Genomic DNA, 14,656 nt, shown 5'->3' with positions numbered 1-14,656 from the left:
CAGCCATGCACAGCCTATCCACAAGTCCACAGCCTTGTACAGCAGCACACAGACCTCAACACCTATACTTCCTGCCTACGCTGCACACAGCAGCACCCTGACCAACACCTGCCAACATCTGCACACCCACATAGGCAGACAAGGACACCAACATACAAATGCCCCTCCCACACCAGTCCCCCACAGACCTCCCTCCATGCACATGTAGATGCAGCCACACACATACACGGGCACACACACTTTCAAGTCCAGCCTGCTGTCAGGAGAGGTGGGAGAAGGGATCAGTGACTGTTTGCTCCTGGCCCCACTTGGCCCTCCCCCATTTCCTCCGTCACTCCCCTGCCCTGGCCAGTGGCACCAGGCTGGAACTGCCCTGGGTGGCTACAGCTTTGTTCCCTGGAAGAGTGGACAAGAAATAGTAAAATGCAATGAAATGAGGTAGCAGCAAGGGAAGGGGCCGTGAGTCCCTGTTGGGAGCTAAGCCTGACTAGCCTCTGCCCAGCAGCTGATCAGCTTCTGAGGCTGTGCAGAGACCCAACTTCTGGTTTCAAGAAAATTGGGTAAGAGTCACATCTGCCCTCACTTATCACCACAAACAAAACCTATGGATAGCTAGCGGGTGCCTGGGGACGTTTCCCTTCAAAGGTTCAGTGGGCTGCCTCCCTGTACATGTCCACCCTGGGGTTCTTCTGAGACCCCAGGCAGATTTCAAAGTGAGCATCCTAGCGCTGGGCCAACCTTGGCTGCCAAGAGCCACACCTGCTTGTCTTTCCTGCATCAGGGGCCTGCCAGGCCTGGCTTTCTGGTCTGGGTCCTGGGCCACTGCAGGGCTTACAATCCTTTATCTACTCCCATGGGCCGGAGCAGGGCTTTGGCCTTCTCAGTTGTTTGTGAGTGTATGTATATATCTGTGTTCTTTCTTTTACACACCCAGTAGTAGATTCAGACCTACACACATCTTTTCTCTGAACTAATTTAGAAGGTAATGGATACTGACTGGGCTGTTTAAACACCTTAGCCTTCACACAGGCAGTGGAAATGCCACTGGGGAGACCCTCTGACCACGGTTACATGCTGGGCTGACATGGAAGAATTGCTTCTTGAGCTGGACGTTGTTGTGCATGGCTATAAATCCTAGTGCTCAGGGAGGCTGAGGCAGGAAGACTGCAAGTCTGGACCCAGCCCGGGCTTAATTTTGTGACTTTGAGAGATCCTGTCTCAAAATAAAAAACTTAAAAAGGGCTAGGTCAATGTGAAGGCTCAAACTCAGTCCTGGAGCCAGTGAGTTTTAGTTTCACTCCCCAACCCATATGGCAGCCCTTTCTTGCAAGTTGTACTTCTATTTCCTGATTTTACAAGAAAACTGTCCTAAGGGGTCTGCAGTACCCAGAGCCTAGTTTGGCGTTAATTCCAGTTGATGCAGAAGCACAATGACCTGCTTGGCTCCATTGATGAGCTGCAGGAGGAAATTTCTGAATGGTCCCCCTAGCATTCCACGCTCCACTGGGTCTGAAATACACACTTCAGATCCTAGCAGTTGGGCTCTGAAACAGAGCAATTTTTAAAAATGAATGTGGCTTACCCCATAAAGAAGTCTAACATTCCAGCTGATCAAAAGTACTTGTTTAGAAAAATAAGTTTGGGAATGCAGTGGCAACAAGGCCTTTGAAATGCAGTTTGGCCTAAATAGCACCGTAGTATTTTAGATGTTTCCTCCCCATTGCACATTCTTTACGGTGGGGAGCCCAGGGAGTCCGCGGGGTCTTCACCGAGCCGGTGGGGAGCCCAGGGAGACCGAGGGTTCTTCACCTAGCCGCAGCCCTCCTTGCCCCCCCCGCCCCCGAAAAGGCCCAGCATCTGGGAAAACTTGGAAACTGCTCCCCAGCCTCTTTGGCAGGGTGCGCCGAGCACCAAAACGCTCCAGTGAACACCAGCGCCATCACCGCTAACGCGAAACAGCTGCCCGGCCCCGAGCGGCCACCAGCCGCCCCCACCACTCCAGGCTCAGCTGTGAGTCACAGAAGACCCTGGCTAATGCAGGGCCCTTGAGAGGGGACCCAAGGATTGGCTGATAGAGCCCAGCTGTTGTCGATAAGACAGCAAACTATTGCTAAATGTCTTACCTCCTTTGGAAAGAGCGCCTCGATTGTGTGCATGCGGGGGCGGGGAATGAAGGAAACATGCATTGATTTATGAATCAGATTTTGTTTTTAAAGTGAGAAGGAAAGCAGCAGTCACCACAGTGAGTTTGTTCAACTGTTTTGAGAACCAATGGGCAAATCTATACTTTTTTTTTGAGGCATGGGCTGAATCTGCTTTCTGGGCTCCAAAGGCCAGACACTAATTCCTTTTGCATAAATAACTGGTGAGTGCTCATCCCCAGAGGAAGCTGTCTGTGTAAACAAATATTACCCAGATAGAAATTTAACCTGCTTAATCTTTCTTCCCTTCCTTTCGGAACAAGAACACAACCTGGTTTTCCAAAGTCCAGCTAAAACCCATTGTCTAAGGCCCAAACCTCCACCTCCAGTTCGGAGCCCCAAAGCCCAGCAGGAAGCAGCCTAGAGAATCAGACCTTCAGCTGCCACTGCGGCCACGTGATCCACAGGGCGACTCTCAGGCTGGCCACACCCCTAGATGTCTCCCGCCAGCAGCCACCCAGCCAACACTGGAACGCATCTTATTACCAATGGGAACAGCTAATGCCCTTGACAGTCCAAAGAATCACTTTCTTTTAGCTAAAAGAACCTGCCATCAAGTAAATTCAGGTAGGGCATCCTCTCCCCACCCTCCAAGGCCAGGGGCAGCTGGGAGCCTAGACATTTTGATTGAAAAATAACCACTTTTACACATCACTTTTTTTTCTTCCCAAAAAGTTTTATTGGGGGAAAACTACAAAACATTTACAGTACAATGTTTACAGTCACAATTTGTAGTGAACTGATTCCCCAAAATATATTACAACTCAAGTTGACTTATCTTGTTACATTCAAAAACCTACTTCTGTCAAAGTAGTCCAGAGTACATACATAGTGCTCCAACTGTACCTACAAACTAAGCTACTGCTCATTCATCTGCTGTCCAGGAAAGCGCGAGACATTCCTGCCTTTCTATACGGGAAAAAAATAGTACAAGTTTTAGCATTTTTCTGTAATTAAACAAGGCATATTCATGTACTATATACCATTTCAGCACTAAGAGTTGGCCTCTTCACTTTATAGCTATAAAAAGTGGTAAAAATCTTCTCCTTTTGTGCAGTTGAACCCATCCTACATTCAAATTCTCTCAAGCACTAATAAAATACTTATTTGGTTGAGGAAGATTTAAGGCAAGTTTGGGCCCTTCTGAAGGCACTGTGAGACTATCCCCCATTATTTATTGCTACATGTCTTTATACTCAAGAGTATGTCACAGTAGAGCTGGTGGAATCAAGTGAACAAAACATTTTTCATAAAGTTGGAATTACCAAAATATGCCACATGTAAGCCTGATTGCAATGTGGTCTTTTTTTCTCTAAAGGTGGATGGGCCACAACCATTATACATTCTAAGAAAACTCAGGTATCTGTCAAACTATTTCCACAGCATCGAGATAGATTTCTGTAAAGAAATCATATGAAATCTTTCGAAATTTACGTAAACAAGGAAAGAAATTAATGAAATAAATATTACATACAATCTCTTAAATTAAGATTTTTACTCATTTACAATAAAATAACCAAGTGAAGTTACAAAAGGCATATATTACTGTGAAAAGAACATACACTCCACATTTTGCCGATTAATAATGGCAATCATAATTTAACATAATAAAAGAATATATATCTATTGCTTTTCATCATACTCGATAAATACAGTATGAACAAAAATTTCAATGTATACTTTTCACAAGATAATAAATAAGTTAAATAGTTTTCTCATATTGAGTTGTGGTGCAGTGGTGCGAATCAACTCAAAACAGCTAAAAATTCAGCAGTTATTTCCCAACAATTACAAGCTAAGCTCTGCCCAAGGCTTCCAGAGAGCAGGCAAAATTGATTCTAAACTAAACATCCACTAAGTGGTAGTAATGAAACCAGTAACCAGTACAAAACTTTGGAATGAATGGGTTTCCCCCAAACATATAGAACTTTGTTTAAAAAACAAACCAAACCAAACCTAAGGGTGGAGGACTGCTATCAAGGCATATTCTTGGCAGAACACTGGGTTCTAAAAGCTTATAGTTCAGCAATGTGGGGGCTGGCTGGTTTGTTTACACTGGTATGAGACAAATAATTAGGAACTTCAAGATCCGAGTTCCCACATCTGGACTGTAACTAATACTTCTTCAAGTGTAGAGATGGAATGGTGGTTGTAGCTGCTGGTGCTGGGCTGATTTTTCCTAGAGTCCCAAACTCATCGGGAAACCTAAAAAAGTTTTAAGTGTTTGGTTTTTTCGGTTTTGTTCTATTCGCATCACAACTGCCCTGTTGTGAGTATTTTGTTCATCAATACAAAAAGTTCATTGGCTTTTTTTGTTTTGCTCAACAAGAATGACATTTTGTAATAATAATAAAAATAATAATAAAAAAACAAAAGAGAAAACCGAAAGAGGAAGGGTTAAGGCCCCTCCCAGCACAGAGTTCGAGTCCAAGTGCTCGGCGGCGGGGGATCTCTGGCTTGTCACCCCCGAACCGGAACCCCCCACCCTGGCAGGAGCGAGGCGGGAGTGGGGGGCGCCGCCAACGGCCCAGCCTGCCTGTCTCTCCCTTCCTCTTCCTCGCTGGCGCCCCCTTGCCTCAGTCGTCGGAGATGGAGAGGCGGCTGAAGATGGGCAGGCGGCGGCCGGGGTCGAGGCTGGGGGACTCAGAGCCGCTGAGGCTGCCGGAGCTCAGTGAGCCACTCAGGTAGCTGTCGCGGTCCGACAGCGAGTCTGGGGGGCTGGGGGGCGCGTCGAACACGGGTGACTCGGACAGGCGGCGCGGCAGCTGGAAGCCGAAGGGCGGCGAGGGCGGCGCGGCGGTGGCCGGGGTCCCTGCAGGGCCCTGTGGCTGCTGGCTGCGGTAGTAGGCGGCGGCCGCGAAGCTGTGGGTCTGCAGGGCCAGCGGCGCGATGAGGCTGCCCAGCTCGGGCCCGAAGGCGAAGGCGTTGTTGGCACAGGCGGCCGCGGCGCAGGCAGCGCAAGGGGCTCCGGGAGCTAGCAGGTCCTCGGCGCCCCCTGGGCCGTAGAGGATCGCGGCGGCGGCCGAGGCCGAGGCGCAGCACGTCGGGGCGCCCGAGGGCGTGGAGGCGGAAGAGCAGGACGAGGTGGACGAGGAGCAGGACGAGGCCGACGAACAGGAAGGCGGCGGCGGCGTGCGCGACGTGGGGCTGTCGAGCAGCAGCGGCGACTCCAGGCCACAGGGCGGCTGGTGGTGGCCCGTCGGGAAGCCCGAGAAGCTGAGGCTGTGGTGCAGCTTGGGGCGTGGCTCCCGCGGGAAGCCCAAGGGCAGCGCGTCGCGCGCGCCCAGGCCGCCGCGCGGGTCCCCCGACCCCGAGGCGCCCCCAGACCCCGACGGCGCAGGCCGCCGCTCGTCTGCGTTGTGGATGAAGTGGCAGCGCGGCCCGTAGGGGCAGAAGCCGATGGTGTGGAAGGTGCGGCACAGCTCTGTCTTGTACTTGGGATGCCGCGTGAGGCTGCGCAGCTCGTGGAAGCCGTGCGCGAACTGGCACTTCTCGCCGTACTTGCACGTGCCGTTCTCCTCGAAGGGCCGGCACAGCTCTGTCTTGTAGCGAGTGGAGTTGATCTGCGAGCCGCCGCCCTTCTGCTGCTGCAGGTGCAGAAGGTGCTGACTGCGCTCGCCGTTCTCACTGAAGGAGCGGTCCCGGAACTTATTTTCCTTGTTGAGCAGCGCCGTGCTGCCGCCCCCCGAAGGCGGCTCCTTAAGGGGCGCGTAGGGGCCCGCGCCTCCCGCCGCGGCGCCCGGGAACTTGGGCGAGCAGCTGCCGGGGCTAGGGGCGGGCTGGGCGAGCGCGTGCAGGTTGCTGGCCGAGTGCCGTCGGAGGAAGCCCGGCGCGAAGGTCGAGCCGGGGGCCGAGGCCACGGGCGTCCCCACTGCCTTCTTGTCCAACATGGTGTTTAGACTGAGGTTGGCTAGAGACTTCTCCGTCTGCCAAATGGAGGGGAGCCGGGAAGAGATGAAAATCAGGAAGGGAGGAGAGTTGGGGCGAGCGGTGGAGCAACTTTCCAGCTTTCTGATCTCCCCTCCCTTTTATTCTTTACTTTTTCTGCGGATTTCGAATTAGCCTCCACCCATACACGCTCCAGAGCAGCAAGCTCGCGTTTGGAGGGGCGGGAGAGCGGAGGACGCCCACCGGGCCGCGCTGGTTCCGACATGTGATCCGCGGCCTGGGCCCGGGAGTGGGTGGCGCGCAGTGTCCTGGGAGCCCGGGGCAGCGTGGCCGCGGTCGGCTCCGGGGAAACTCACCAGCCTCGGCCGTCCCCTCCTTCCCTTTCGCCCTTCCGCCCTGCCTGCTCCTCCCCTCTCCTCCCCGCCCACTAGGCGCTAGCACACACTACTGCAAACTCCAGGATTTTTCCCGGCCCGGAAAGTCAAGGAGGGAGGGGTCCCTCCAAACTGAGTGCAGAAACCTAAGTCTGGACGCTCGAAGGGCTTCTGCCGGCCTGCCGGCCTCCCTCTCTGCTCCCCCGCCTACCTTGTACAAGAAGTCGAAGTCGTAGAAGGCCGACAGAAGTGTGGTCGACATGTTTCTGGGTCCTGTAATGGTCGGAGCTGCAGGTAGGGAGGTTGGGAGGGGCCCTCGGGGCGGCGCGGCCAAGCTCGAGCCACGACGAATAACGGGCGAGGGACGGGAAGGAAACGAAAGTTTGCTGGGGGGCGAGCAGAGGGAGCGGGAAGCAGCGTGGATCGAGCAGAGGGTGCCCTGGAGTGCGGAGCGGGGGGAGAAGGAGAAGCGACGAGCGCTCTTGGGCGCTCCGGGGTGCCGGCCCGCCCCCCCCCCCGCGCGCGGAGCCGACGGCAGCTCGCGGACTGCTGGAACTCCGCGGCCCTCGAGCGCGCGCCCTATATAGAGGCCCAAGCGAGAGCGGTGGGGCGGGCGCCGGGGGCGGGGACAGAACGCTGACCTAGCTGGGGTCTCCAGGCAACGCCGCCCGCTGACTAGCGGACGTCAGGCACCGTCCAGGCCTCCCATTGGCCGCCGCCAATTTTTTTCCCTCTGGGGGAGGGGGCGGGGAGGCCGCGGGGCGGGGCGGGCTGCCGGGGCGCCCGGGCGGCGTGGAGAGCTGGGCCCAGTTGGGTGCTGTTGGGTGGCGGCGGCAATGGAGCGCTTTCCTCTGCCTCTGGGGCTGCGGTGTTGGAAAGCCCGAGCGCGTTCAGCGCAGCCGAGGTTCTGCAACCCTGGACTTGTCTTTCCCCGCCTGATCCTGCCAGGCGGACAGGCGCACCTTTTATCTCCCACCCTCGGTTTTGTACTGGGCGCGGGAATTGCAAAATGCAAGCATATCGCAACAGTCCGCGTGGCTGGGCTGGTTGGCAAAGGGTGATCCGAACGGACGTAGGGCTGGGGCTCCGGCCGCGCTGCACGTGGAGGCGCGGTGGGGGCGGGGGCGGCCACGCGGGCGGCAGTCTCCCCGGAGGAGTCCGGGCCGTGTCTCCGCCCCCCTTCCCGCCCAGGCTCGGTAAACAGGGCTCCCGCGCCGGGGCCTGCCGGGCAGGGCTGAGTGTCTGAGGACAAGGCACTGGCTTTGCTAATCACATCACAAGACCTTGAGCCCGAGCCAAAGGCGCGGAGTGGCGCGGGGCGTCTGGGGCTGGGGAGCCGACCAGGAGGATGAGAGGAGAGCGGGGAGAACTGTGCCGGGATGGGGGCGACTTCCTCCACCCTTTACACTTGCAGATCGGCTGGACTTCTCCAGTCCTCCTGGAGTTGGGGTGCAGCTGCGGGCCAAGGCTTCCCGCCTAGCGTAGCCTTGCCCTGTCTCACCCTCCGGGCCCCTGGCCGTGGGGGAAATGGCGCCCGGTCCTCTATCGGTGCAGTGCTGGCTGCAGGATCCTGCCGAGGCAGACTTGCGGCCCGGAGCGGGGATTGGGGGGGTGGGGGTGGGCGGGCTTCTGTTGTCTATCATTCCCACACCTCAACAGCTTGCCCTGGGAAGTGCGCTTTGCTAACTTGTGCCCTGCTCGCGTCTGGGGATGGGACAGACACCCCCACCTAGCGCCCAGTAAGGCTAAAACTGCAGACAGCCCCACTCGGCCCATCTGGAGTCTGGCCCTGGACCCTTTTTGCTCTGAGTTGGTACTGGCTGCCAAAAACCTGGAAACCGGTCCATGATTTCACCCAGCTGGCAGCGCAGGCCGCCCAGGCGGGAAAGTCCAAGACCTGCCAGGGAAGGAAGCTTGACCTACACTGCCTTTCCACTCGGATCTTGGTATGTCTGTTTGCACTCAGCCCATTCGGGGCTCATTCCCTCTGGTAACCTGGAAGGAGACAGGCGCGTCGCTCAGGGAACAGCTGCCTTGGAGGACAGCGTGCACTTCTCACTGCTGTATTACCCTACTGCCCAGGGCAGGGCTGGGAGGACTCAGGGTCAGCAATGCTGGGCTAGAGTTCAGGCCCTGCCCCTGACAGGTCACGTGACCTGGAGCAAATCACATACATAATCTCTTTCGTACCTGGGTTTCCTTACTTGTAAAAATAGAGAAGATAACATTCTTGCTTTACTCATCCCACACCTTTATCAAGGTGCAAATGAGATACCAGGAAAGTGTAGTACAGAGCTAGGGGCCACCCAAATCTTGGACCCTAGAGCTTGAAGCCAAGAGTAGCTGGTGACTCTCAGGAAAAATGACTCCTTCACTCTTCCACCCACCTTGGTCTGGCGCCTAGACAGGGCTGGGCAGCTGTGGCTAACACAGCTGTTTTATTTGTTGAAGTGACCCCAAACATGAGAGTTTGAGGCCCTGAGAGGACGGTCTTTGAGGTTTCTCTTAAGAATGCATCGGGAAAATGTGAAGTGAGCGTTTCCCGAGCCAATGCTATTAGGTTTGTAGCAAGATTTCAGATACAAAACCGGTAGAAACATCTGTTTCTCCTGCCCTCCCGGGCTGGGCTTCGAAGATCAAAATCGGGCAATCCCCAGTCAACAGCCGTGAGAACGCCCACTTTGTAGACTTGGTAGAAGGATCCCAGAGATAACATGTAAACATGTTCTGTTACATGCTTTGGTACAGAGTATCTGCTGATGTAAAATATTTTTATTTTTACGTAACTGCTTTAAGTGAGGAAAAGGGGAACACTGGCCTGTTCCAGTGGGGTGAGCTTTGTTGGCCCTGTTCAGAATTAGTCTCCTGTGGTTATTACCACGTTACACACCAATCCCTAACTTCTCCCCAGCTTGAGCAAAACAGACATGTTAGGCATCAGGTGTGGGCTACACAGATGCCTAACTAGGTACTTAATTCAGGATCACAAAAACCACATTTGGGGCTGAAAGGTTGCGAAACCACCCAGGGAATTTTCTGTTCTCTTTAGGCTGAAACTTTGGACACTGAGTTAACATCCCCTCTCCCCCCTTCCCGCAGATCTCTTTTTCTATATGTCCAGCATGGCCACATTTTTAGTATTAGGTCGTTTTCTCTCGGAGAGACAAATTATATTTGAAATTTCAGCTTTTCTGCAGTAGGAAATGGCCATATCAAACTCTCTCTTCTCTAACTTCTGCCTTCAGATCTTCAAGCAAAATAACTTTTAAGTGACTACTCACTTGAGAAGTATTGAAAAATACAGGGCCGGGGATTTAGCTCAGTGGTTTCAACGCCTGCTATGCAAGTGCAAGGACCCAAGTTTGATCCCCAGTACCAAAAAAAAAAAAAAAATTTACATATTCTACAAGTTTAGTATGACTGAGAAGTCCTTTTCAGATAACTAGGATAAGAAAATGAATGTGGATGACTACAACCCATTCAAGCTATGAATTTCAAGATAACTGTGGGTAACACTTTGAGAGTACAGTATAAATTAAGAATAGTAAATTAGTGAAATACAAGACCAGCAGCAAAACGCATGCAAGAGTGCCACCTGCTGGCTCTCTAGGGAAGAGGGCTGGGCTGGGTTTAGAAATGGCAGCGTTTCTAGATTCAGTCACTGAAATGTATAAATGTATTTAATGGCATCTTAAATAAGAATCTTTTTGTTACTGTCACCAAGCACATGATGTTAAACAGTGTAGGCATGAAATGAATAATTTCTGGCTCTCCTTTCTCCAGGTTCCTTCTAACAGCCAAGAGAATATGCTTCACGGGTGGCCAAATTGTTCTTAGCATTAGCATATATTTTTGAGGAAGATAGGAGCAACTCTTAATGGCGCTTTTAATAATTAGGATGGAATGTGTAGCCCACCGTAGGCCTTACAGATGGAGATAATAAAAATAAATTATTTGCATGAGGTTGATCCTTACTTAATTCTCCCAGGACCCAACATTTGGAACATATTTCTGCTTTGCTAAAATAAAATCAAATTTAAAAATCTGACCAAATGGGGTGTTTGCCAACTAATCCAGCCCATCCATGTAACTAGAAATAAAAAAGAGGGGATGTGTGTATGAAAATCTAATTCTGTGTAGTCAAGTCACAGAAAATGCTGGGCAGAAAGGGTAATTCAGGCCTGCAGGTGGCCTGCACCTGGGACAGAGTAACTATTCAACATGGTAGGCTCACTTCCTACAGTAGCTGCAATAAACCCTGCTGCCTTGAATAAATGAACTGAAGAAAAATCCCTCCGTAGGAAGTAACAGGAGCCTAGACTCACAGTAGAGGGGGAGGCACAAGGGAAAAAAATCTGAATTTATGTTTGACACACTCCTTGCAGATTTAGTGGAGGAAGAGCCCACTTCTCCAGCCCCTCCCCCACCTCCCACCAGCCTGTCTTTAACGTGCTGTTTCGATTCTTGGGAGTTAAGTGACTTGCTTCTTTGGTAAGAGAGTCCAAGGTGCTGAGAATAGGGGGGCTTCTTCTTTTCCCTCAAGAAAGGCCAGCAGCCTCAAGCTAGCTGAAGTCCTTTCCTCTTGAATGCGAAGTCTTGTGAACTCCACTGTCTTCAGAAATGCAGCAGTGGGTGGAAGCTCTCTGAAGAGCTGAGAGAGGAGGTGTTGCTGCTCTGACAGGGTCCTCTGTAGGTGACCCAGACTCTCAGAGCTAGGGGGATGCCAGCCCGACTTGCAGAGGAGATGCATGAGTTGCCTGTAGAGGTGTTTCAGGAAGGTCAGGGTCTCTGCCCAAAAGTTGACTTCTGATTTTTCAAACAGGTAGTCTCGTTCTCCCTGCGTCAAATGAAAAGGCCTAAAATCAGCCTTTGGCATGTTGACAAGCCCCAGGCCGAGGCCTGTTCCCTCCCCCACTTGACACAAGGCCCACTTCCGCCTGTCAGCACCAGGCAGCCTTGAAGGTCACCTTCTATTTCACTCCTTGCACTTCTCCATCAGAGAGGAATTTTTTCCCCTCAGACTTAACATGACCTTTGATAAAGATGTACTTGTAGCTCATAGCCAAGATATTTTGAGGGCCTCATGTTGAAAAGGGGGGACCTTGAGAAGGGAGTGGGCTCTAGACCTTAAGGTGAATCCAGAAATCAGAGGGGAGGGAGGAAGGGAAATCTCAGCAGTGGACCAAAGAGCAAAGAATCACCAAACACCAGAAAATGGCCTTTGAGCATAGGACCCAATTTGTACAGCCCTGTGGATTTTCAAGGTCATTTTATCATCAACTCTTTTATCATGTCTCTATATTTCCTGTAAATAGGCTGTTTTGAACTCTTGGCTTGCTGGGAATGCCAAGAGAGCCAGCTGAGTCAGATACTGTTGGCTATGGATTTCTGTTCTCAGGATGCTTTTGTTGCATGTCTTGGTCCTCAGTTTCCCTATCTATGTCTGCTCCCCCTGGAGGTGAATAATTTTCCTCAAGCAGCAAGTTCCCTGGAAGGACTCTCATCTCTGGAAATACTTCACCCTCAGATCTGTGGGGAGCCGCACAGTAAGTCCAAGGCCAACTAATAGGCATTCTTCATAATTACACTCTTTTTTTTTTTTTGGTACCAGGGATTGAACTCAGGACCTTGTGCTTTCGAGGCAGACACTAGAACCACTGAGCTAAATCCCTGGCCCCCGTAATTACACTCTTTCTTGTTTTTGTCTTTGCGTTTTTGAGACAGGTCTTGCTATGTAGTTCAGGCTGGCCTTGAACTCACTATGTAGCCCAGGCTGGCCTCCAACTTGTGTCAGGCCTTCTGCCTCAGTCTCCCAAGTGCTGGGATTACACTCTTGATATCCAAGGAGCCTCTTTCAAAGCTCCTTCCCCAACTGACCTGAAGGCTTGCCACTGGAACCCCCAAATGTGAGCATGAGGGCTTCCCCAGTGCCCATGGCAGAACCCATTAGGCAGTTCTCCAGATGATTCCCTGCTCTGCAGCCAGCCTTCCAGAACCGCTTGGCCTCCCTGTACTCTAACTCCCTGGATTACCTGATTCGCACTCTCCACATAGCCCACAAGGTCATCGCTGTCTCCCAACAGCCATCCCAGCAGGATGGGCAATCCAGGGTCCAGCTGGTCCCACTGCTGGAGCAGGTCACACAGGACAGCCAAGGCTAGTGCCAGAGCAATGGAGGCATCCACTTGGCAGAAGGCGAATTCTGCAGACAGTAGAGGGGCAAGCAATGAATACACTTTTCAGGGGGAAATCCCTGCCACCAGCTGGGCAGGAGAGCAGGTGGGATGGCTCACTGAAGGCTATGAATCCCCTTCTGTGTCCTGCTGTCTACACTGCTAGAATGAGTCATAGACCTGAATCCCACCACTGGCTTCCCAGTGTGAGCAGAGCAGCCCTACCTGTTTTCTTTAGTGTAACCAGAAGGACACTCACCCCCTACTCGGCGCCCCCATGCAGCATCTCCTTCACAGCCCTCCACAGGGTCTGTGGAGGGTACACATGTGTCCCATCTGTCATCTTGGAGCAGGGCAGCATCCCTTTCCTCAACGGGCCACGGAGTACTTAATTCAAACCATGTGGGCCCTAAGTCTCTGTCAAAACTAGTAAACTCTGCTGATAGCAGCCACAGACAATATGTAAACAAGATGGTTGTGGCTATGTTCCAATAAATCTTTATTTATGGATACTGAAACCTGAACTTTATGTATCACAAAATAACATTCTTCTGATCTTTTTCAACCACTGAAAAATGCAAACGCCATGTAGCTCATGGCTGTCCAAAAACAGGGGTGGGTTGGATTTTGCTCATACTTTGCTGTCCTCTGTCTTGAGTGAATTGGTTTTTAAAGACCCTTGAGATCCTGGCTGCCTGAGGGCAGGGTGGAGGAGGAGAATGGGGTGTAGAAGGAGGAAGTGGGGTGCCTTGGGGAAACCACTGTTTGCTTCACTGTTTGGCCTTAGACAGTCCTAGATATGGAGTTGTAGGGGGGTTCAGGGTGTTGACACTTCTGTCAGCAGCTTTGTCCCTCCCATCCCAATCTGTAGGAGACGTGGAGCTCAGGACTGAAATCCCCACTCTGACGACTCCTCCCACACCAATGCTTGCCTTTCCATGATGTCCTTCTGTTGAGCCTCAGCTCCCCCAAATCCACATCGCCAGCCTCAGTGTGCAGACCAGTCCCTGACCACCCGGCCCCGACTGGACTTGCTCAGCACACACACAAAAAGGCAGCTGAGAATCTGGAAGGGAGGGCTCAGTTCTCCAGGGTGCTGAGCTAGGCTTCCTTGGGTGGCCCCTGCTGAGGCCTAGCAGGTGTCAGCCCTGAGCAAGTCATCACCAGTCCTTCCAGCATCTATGATTTTTGTTTTTGTTTTTTGCAGTGCTGGGAATTGAGCCCTTGCTAGGCAAGACTTCTACCCCTGAACTGCAGCCCTGACCCCCAACATCTGTGGATTGGGTATCCCCACCCCTACCTTGGGCTCAGATAGGCTAACCCGCTGTGGACTGTCACAGGACTCCATGTGGCTATAAAGAGATCAGAATCCGAAGCAAGTTTCATGGTGCATGCGAAGCACAGACTTGGAGAATCTGCATCAGTGTTCCAGAGATGTGGGTTTTTATCATGAGACAGCAGCAGGACTGGTGACTTGCCTGCAGGGTTCGGATTTCTTAGAGGCCACAGAGCAGCCAAAAGAACAGATCTCACCATCTTCAGAGCCCTGTAGTGTCCCTATTCTTGGTGCTGCAGCATGGAAATGAGATTTAAACTGGAGAGCAGAAGAATAAGAAAAGGAGGAAGGGGTGAAGGGACATTTGGCTGTATATCTGAGCCACATGTCGGTCAGGCCTTTCCCTGCAATATAGCCTCTGTTTTTAACACTACCTGGCTCACCCATGTAGTTCTTTTTTTTTGGTACTGGGGAACGAACTCGGGAACTCGTGCTTTCAAGGCAGGTGCCAGAACCACTGAGCTAAATCCCCAGCCCCCGCCTATGTAGTTCTTAACTGGTTGAGAATCTATATGGGGAGAGAGTATAGTGGCCTCTTTCAAACTACCAAAGAATTGAAAATAGAGTCAAGCATGGTGGCACATGCCTGGGATCCCCTCACTCTGGGAGGCTGAGGCAGGAAGCCTGCTTCCACTTCTAGCCTGGGCAACTCAGAGTTGACTCTGTCTCAAAAATGAAAAAAGA

At 52.2% G+C, this 14,656-nt stretch overlaps 2 protein-coding genes and 1 long non-coding RNA gene across 33 annotated transcripts in view; 1 reads left to right on the top strand and 2 right to left on the bottom strand.

Moving 5' to 3' along the window:
• Positions 1-2,856: 2,856 nt before the first annotated feature.
• Positions 2,857-7,017, bottom strand: Zfp36l2 (ZFP36 like 2 zinc finger CCCH-type). Its single transcript, XM_004839359.3, has 2 exons — positions 6,675-7,017; positions 2,857-6,127 (listed from the first exon to the last, which is right to left on the bottom strand). The coding sequence occupies exons 1-2, from the start codon at positions 6,723-6,725 to the stop codon at positions 4,778-4,780; spliced, it is 1,401 nt and encodes a 466-aa protein (XP_004839416.2). The 5' UTR covers positions 6,726-7,017; the 3' UTR covers positions 2,857-4,777.
• The window catches only part of LOC106008919 (uncharacterized), a 52,994-nt gene continuing 44,906 nt past the window's right edge, over positions 6,569-14,656 (top strand). For 26 of the 27 annotated variants that reach the window (XR_015453169.1, XR_015453159.1, XR_015453166.1 and 23 more), the window contains exon 1: positions 6,569-6,757. This is a non-coding gene — a long non-coding RNA (uncharacterized LOC106008919). Of the gene's footprint in view, positions 6,758-8,274; positions 8,410-14,656 lie in introns of those variants that run through there. The other variant, XR_015453160.1, reaches the window with a different exon arrangement.
• Positions 10,809-14,656, bottom strand: part of LOC147826996 (tRNA (32-2'-O)-methyltransferase regulator THADA-like) — a 191,415-nt gene continuing 187,567 nt past the window's right edge. For all 5 annotated transcript variants that reach the window (XM_087216443.1, XM_087216445.1, XM_087216444.1 and 2 more), the window contains 2 exons: positions 12,496-12,665; positions 10,809-11,300 (listed from right to left, as the gene is read on the bottom strand). In XM_087216443.1, coding sequence (XP_087072569.1) covers positions 10,935-11,300; positions 12,496-12,665 — 536 coding nt within the window. In that variant the 3' untranslated portion in view covers positions 10,809-10,934. The remainder of the gene's footprint in view (positions 11,301-12,495; positions 12,666-14,656) is intronic.

The sequence above is a fragment of the Heterocephalus glaber genome, unplaced genomic scaffold (assembly GCF_053883595.1).
Source record: "Heterocephalus glaber isolate CG9 unplaced genomic scaffold, H.glaber_assembly_v1.0 deba00001457, whole genome shotgun sequence".
In the NCBI taxonomy this organism is placed as follows: Eukaryota; Metazoa; Chordata; class Mammalia; order Rodentia; family Bathyergidae; genus Heterocephalus; species Heterocephalus glaber.
The sequence above is the reverse complement of the archived record's forward strand: the minus strand, read 5'-3'. Positions and strand labels throughout refer to the sequence as shown.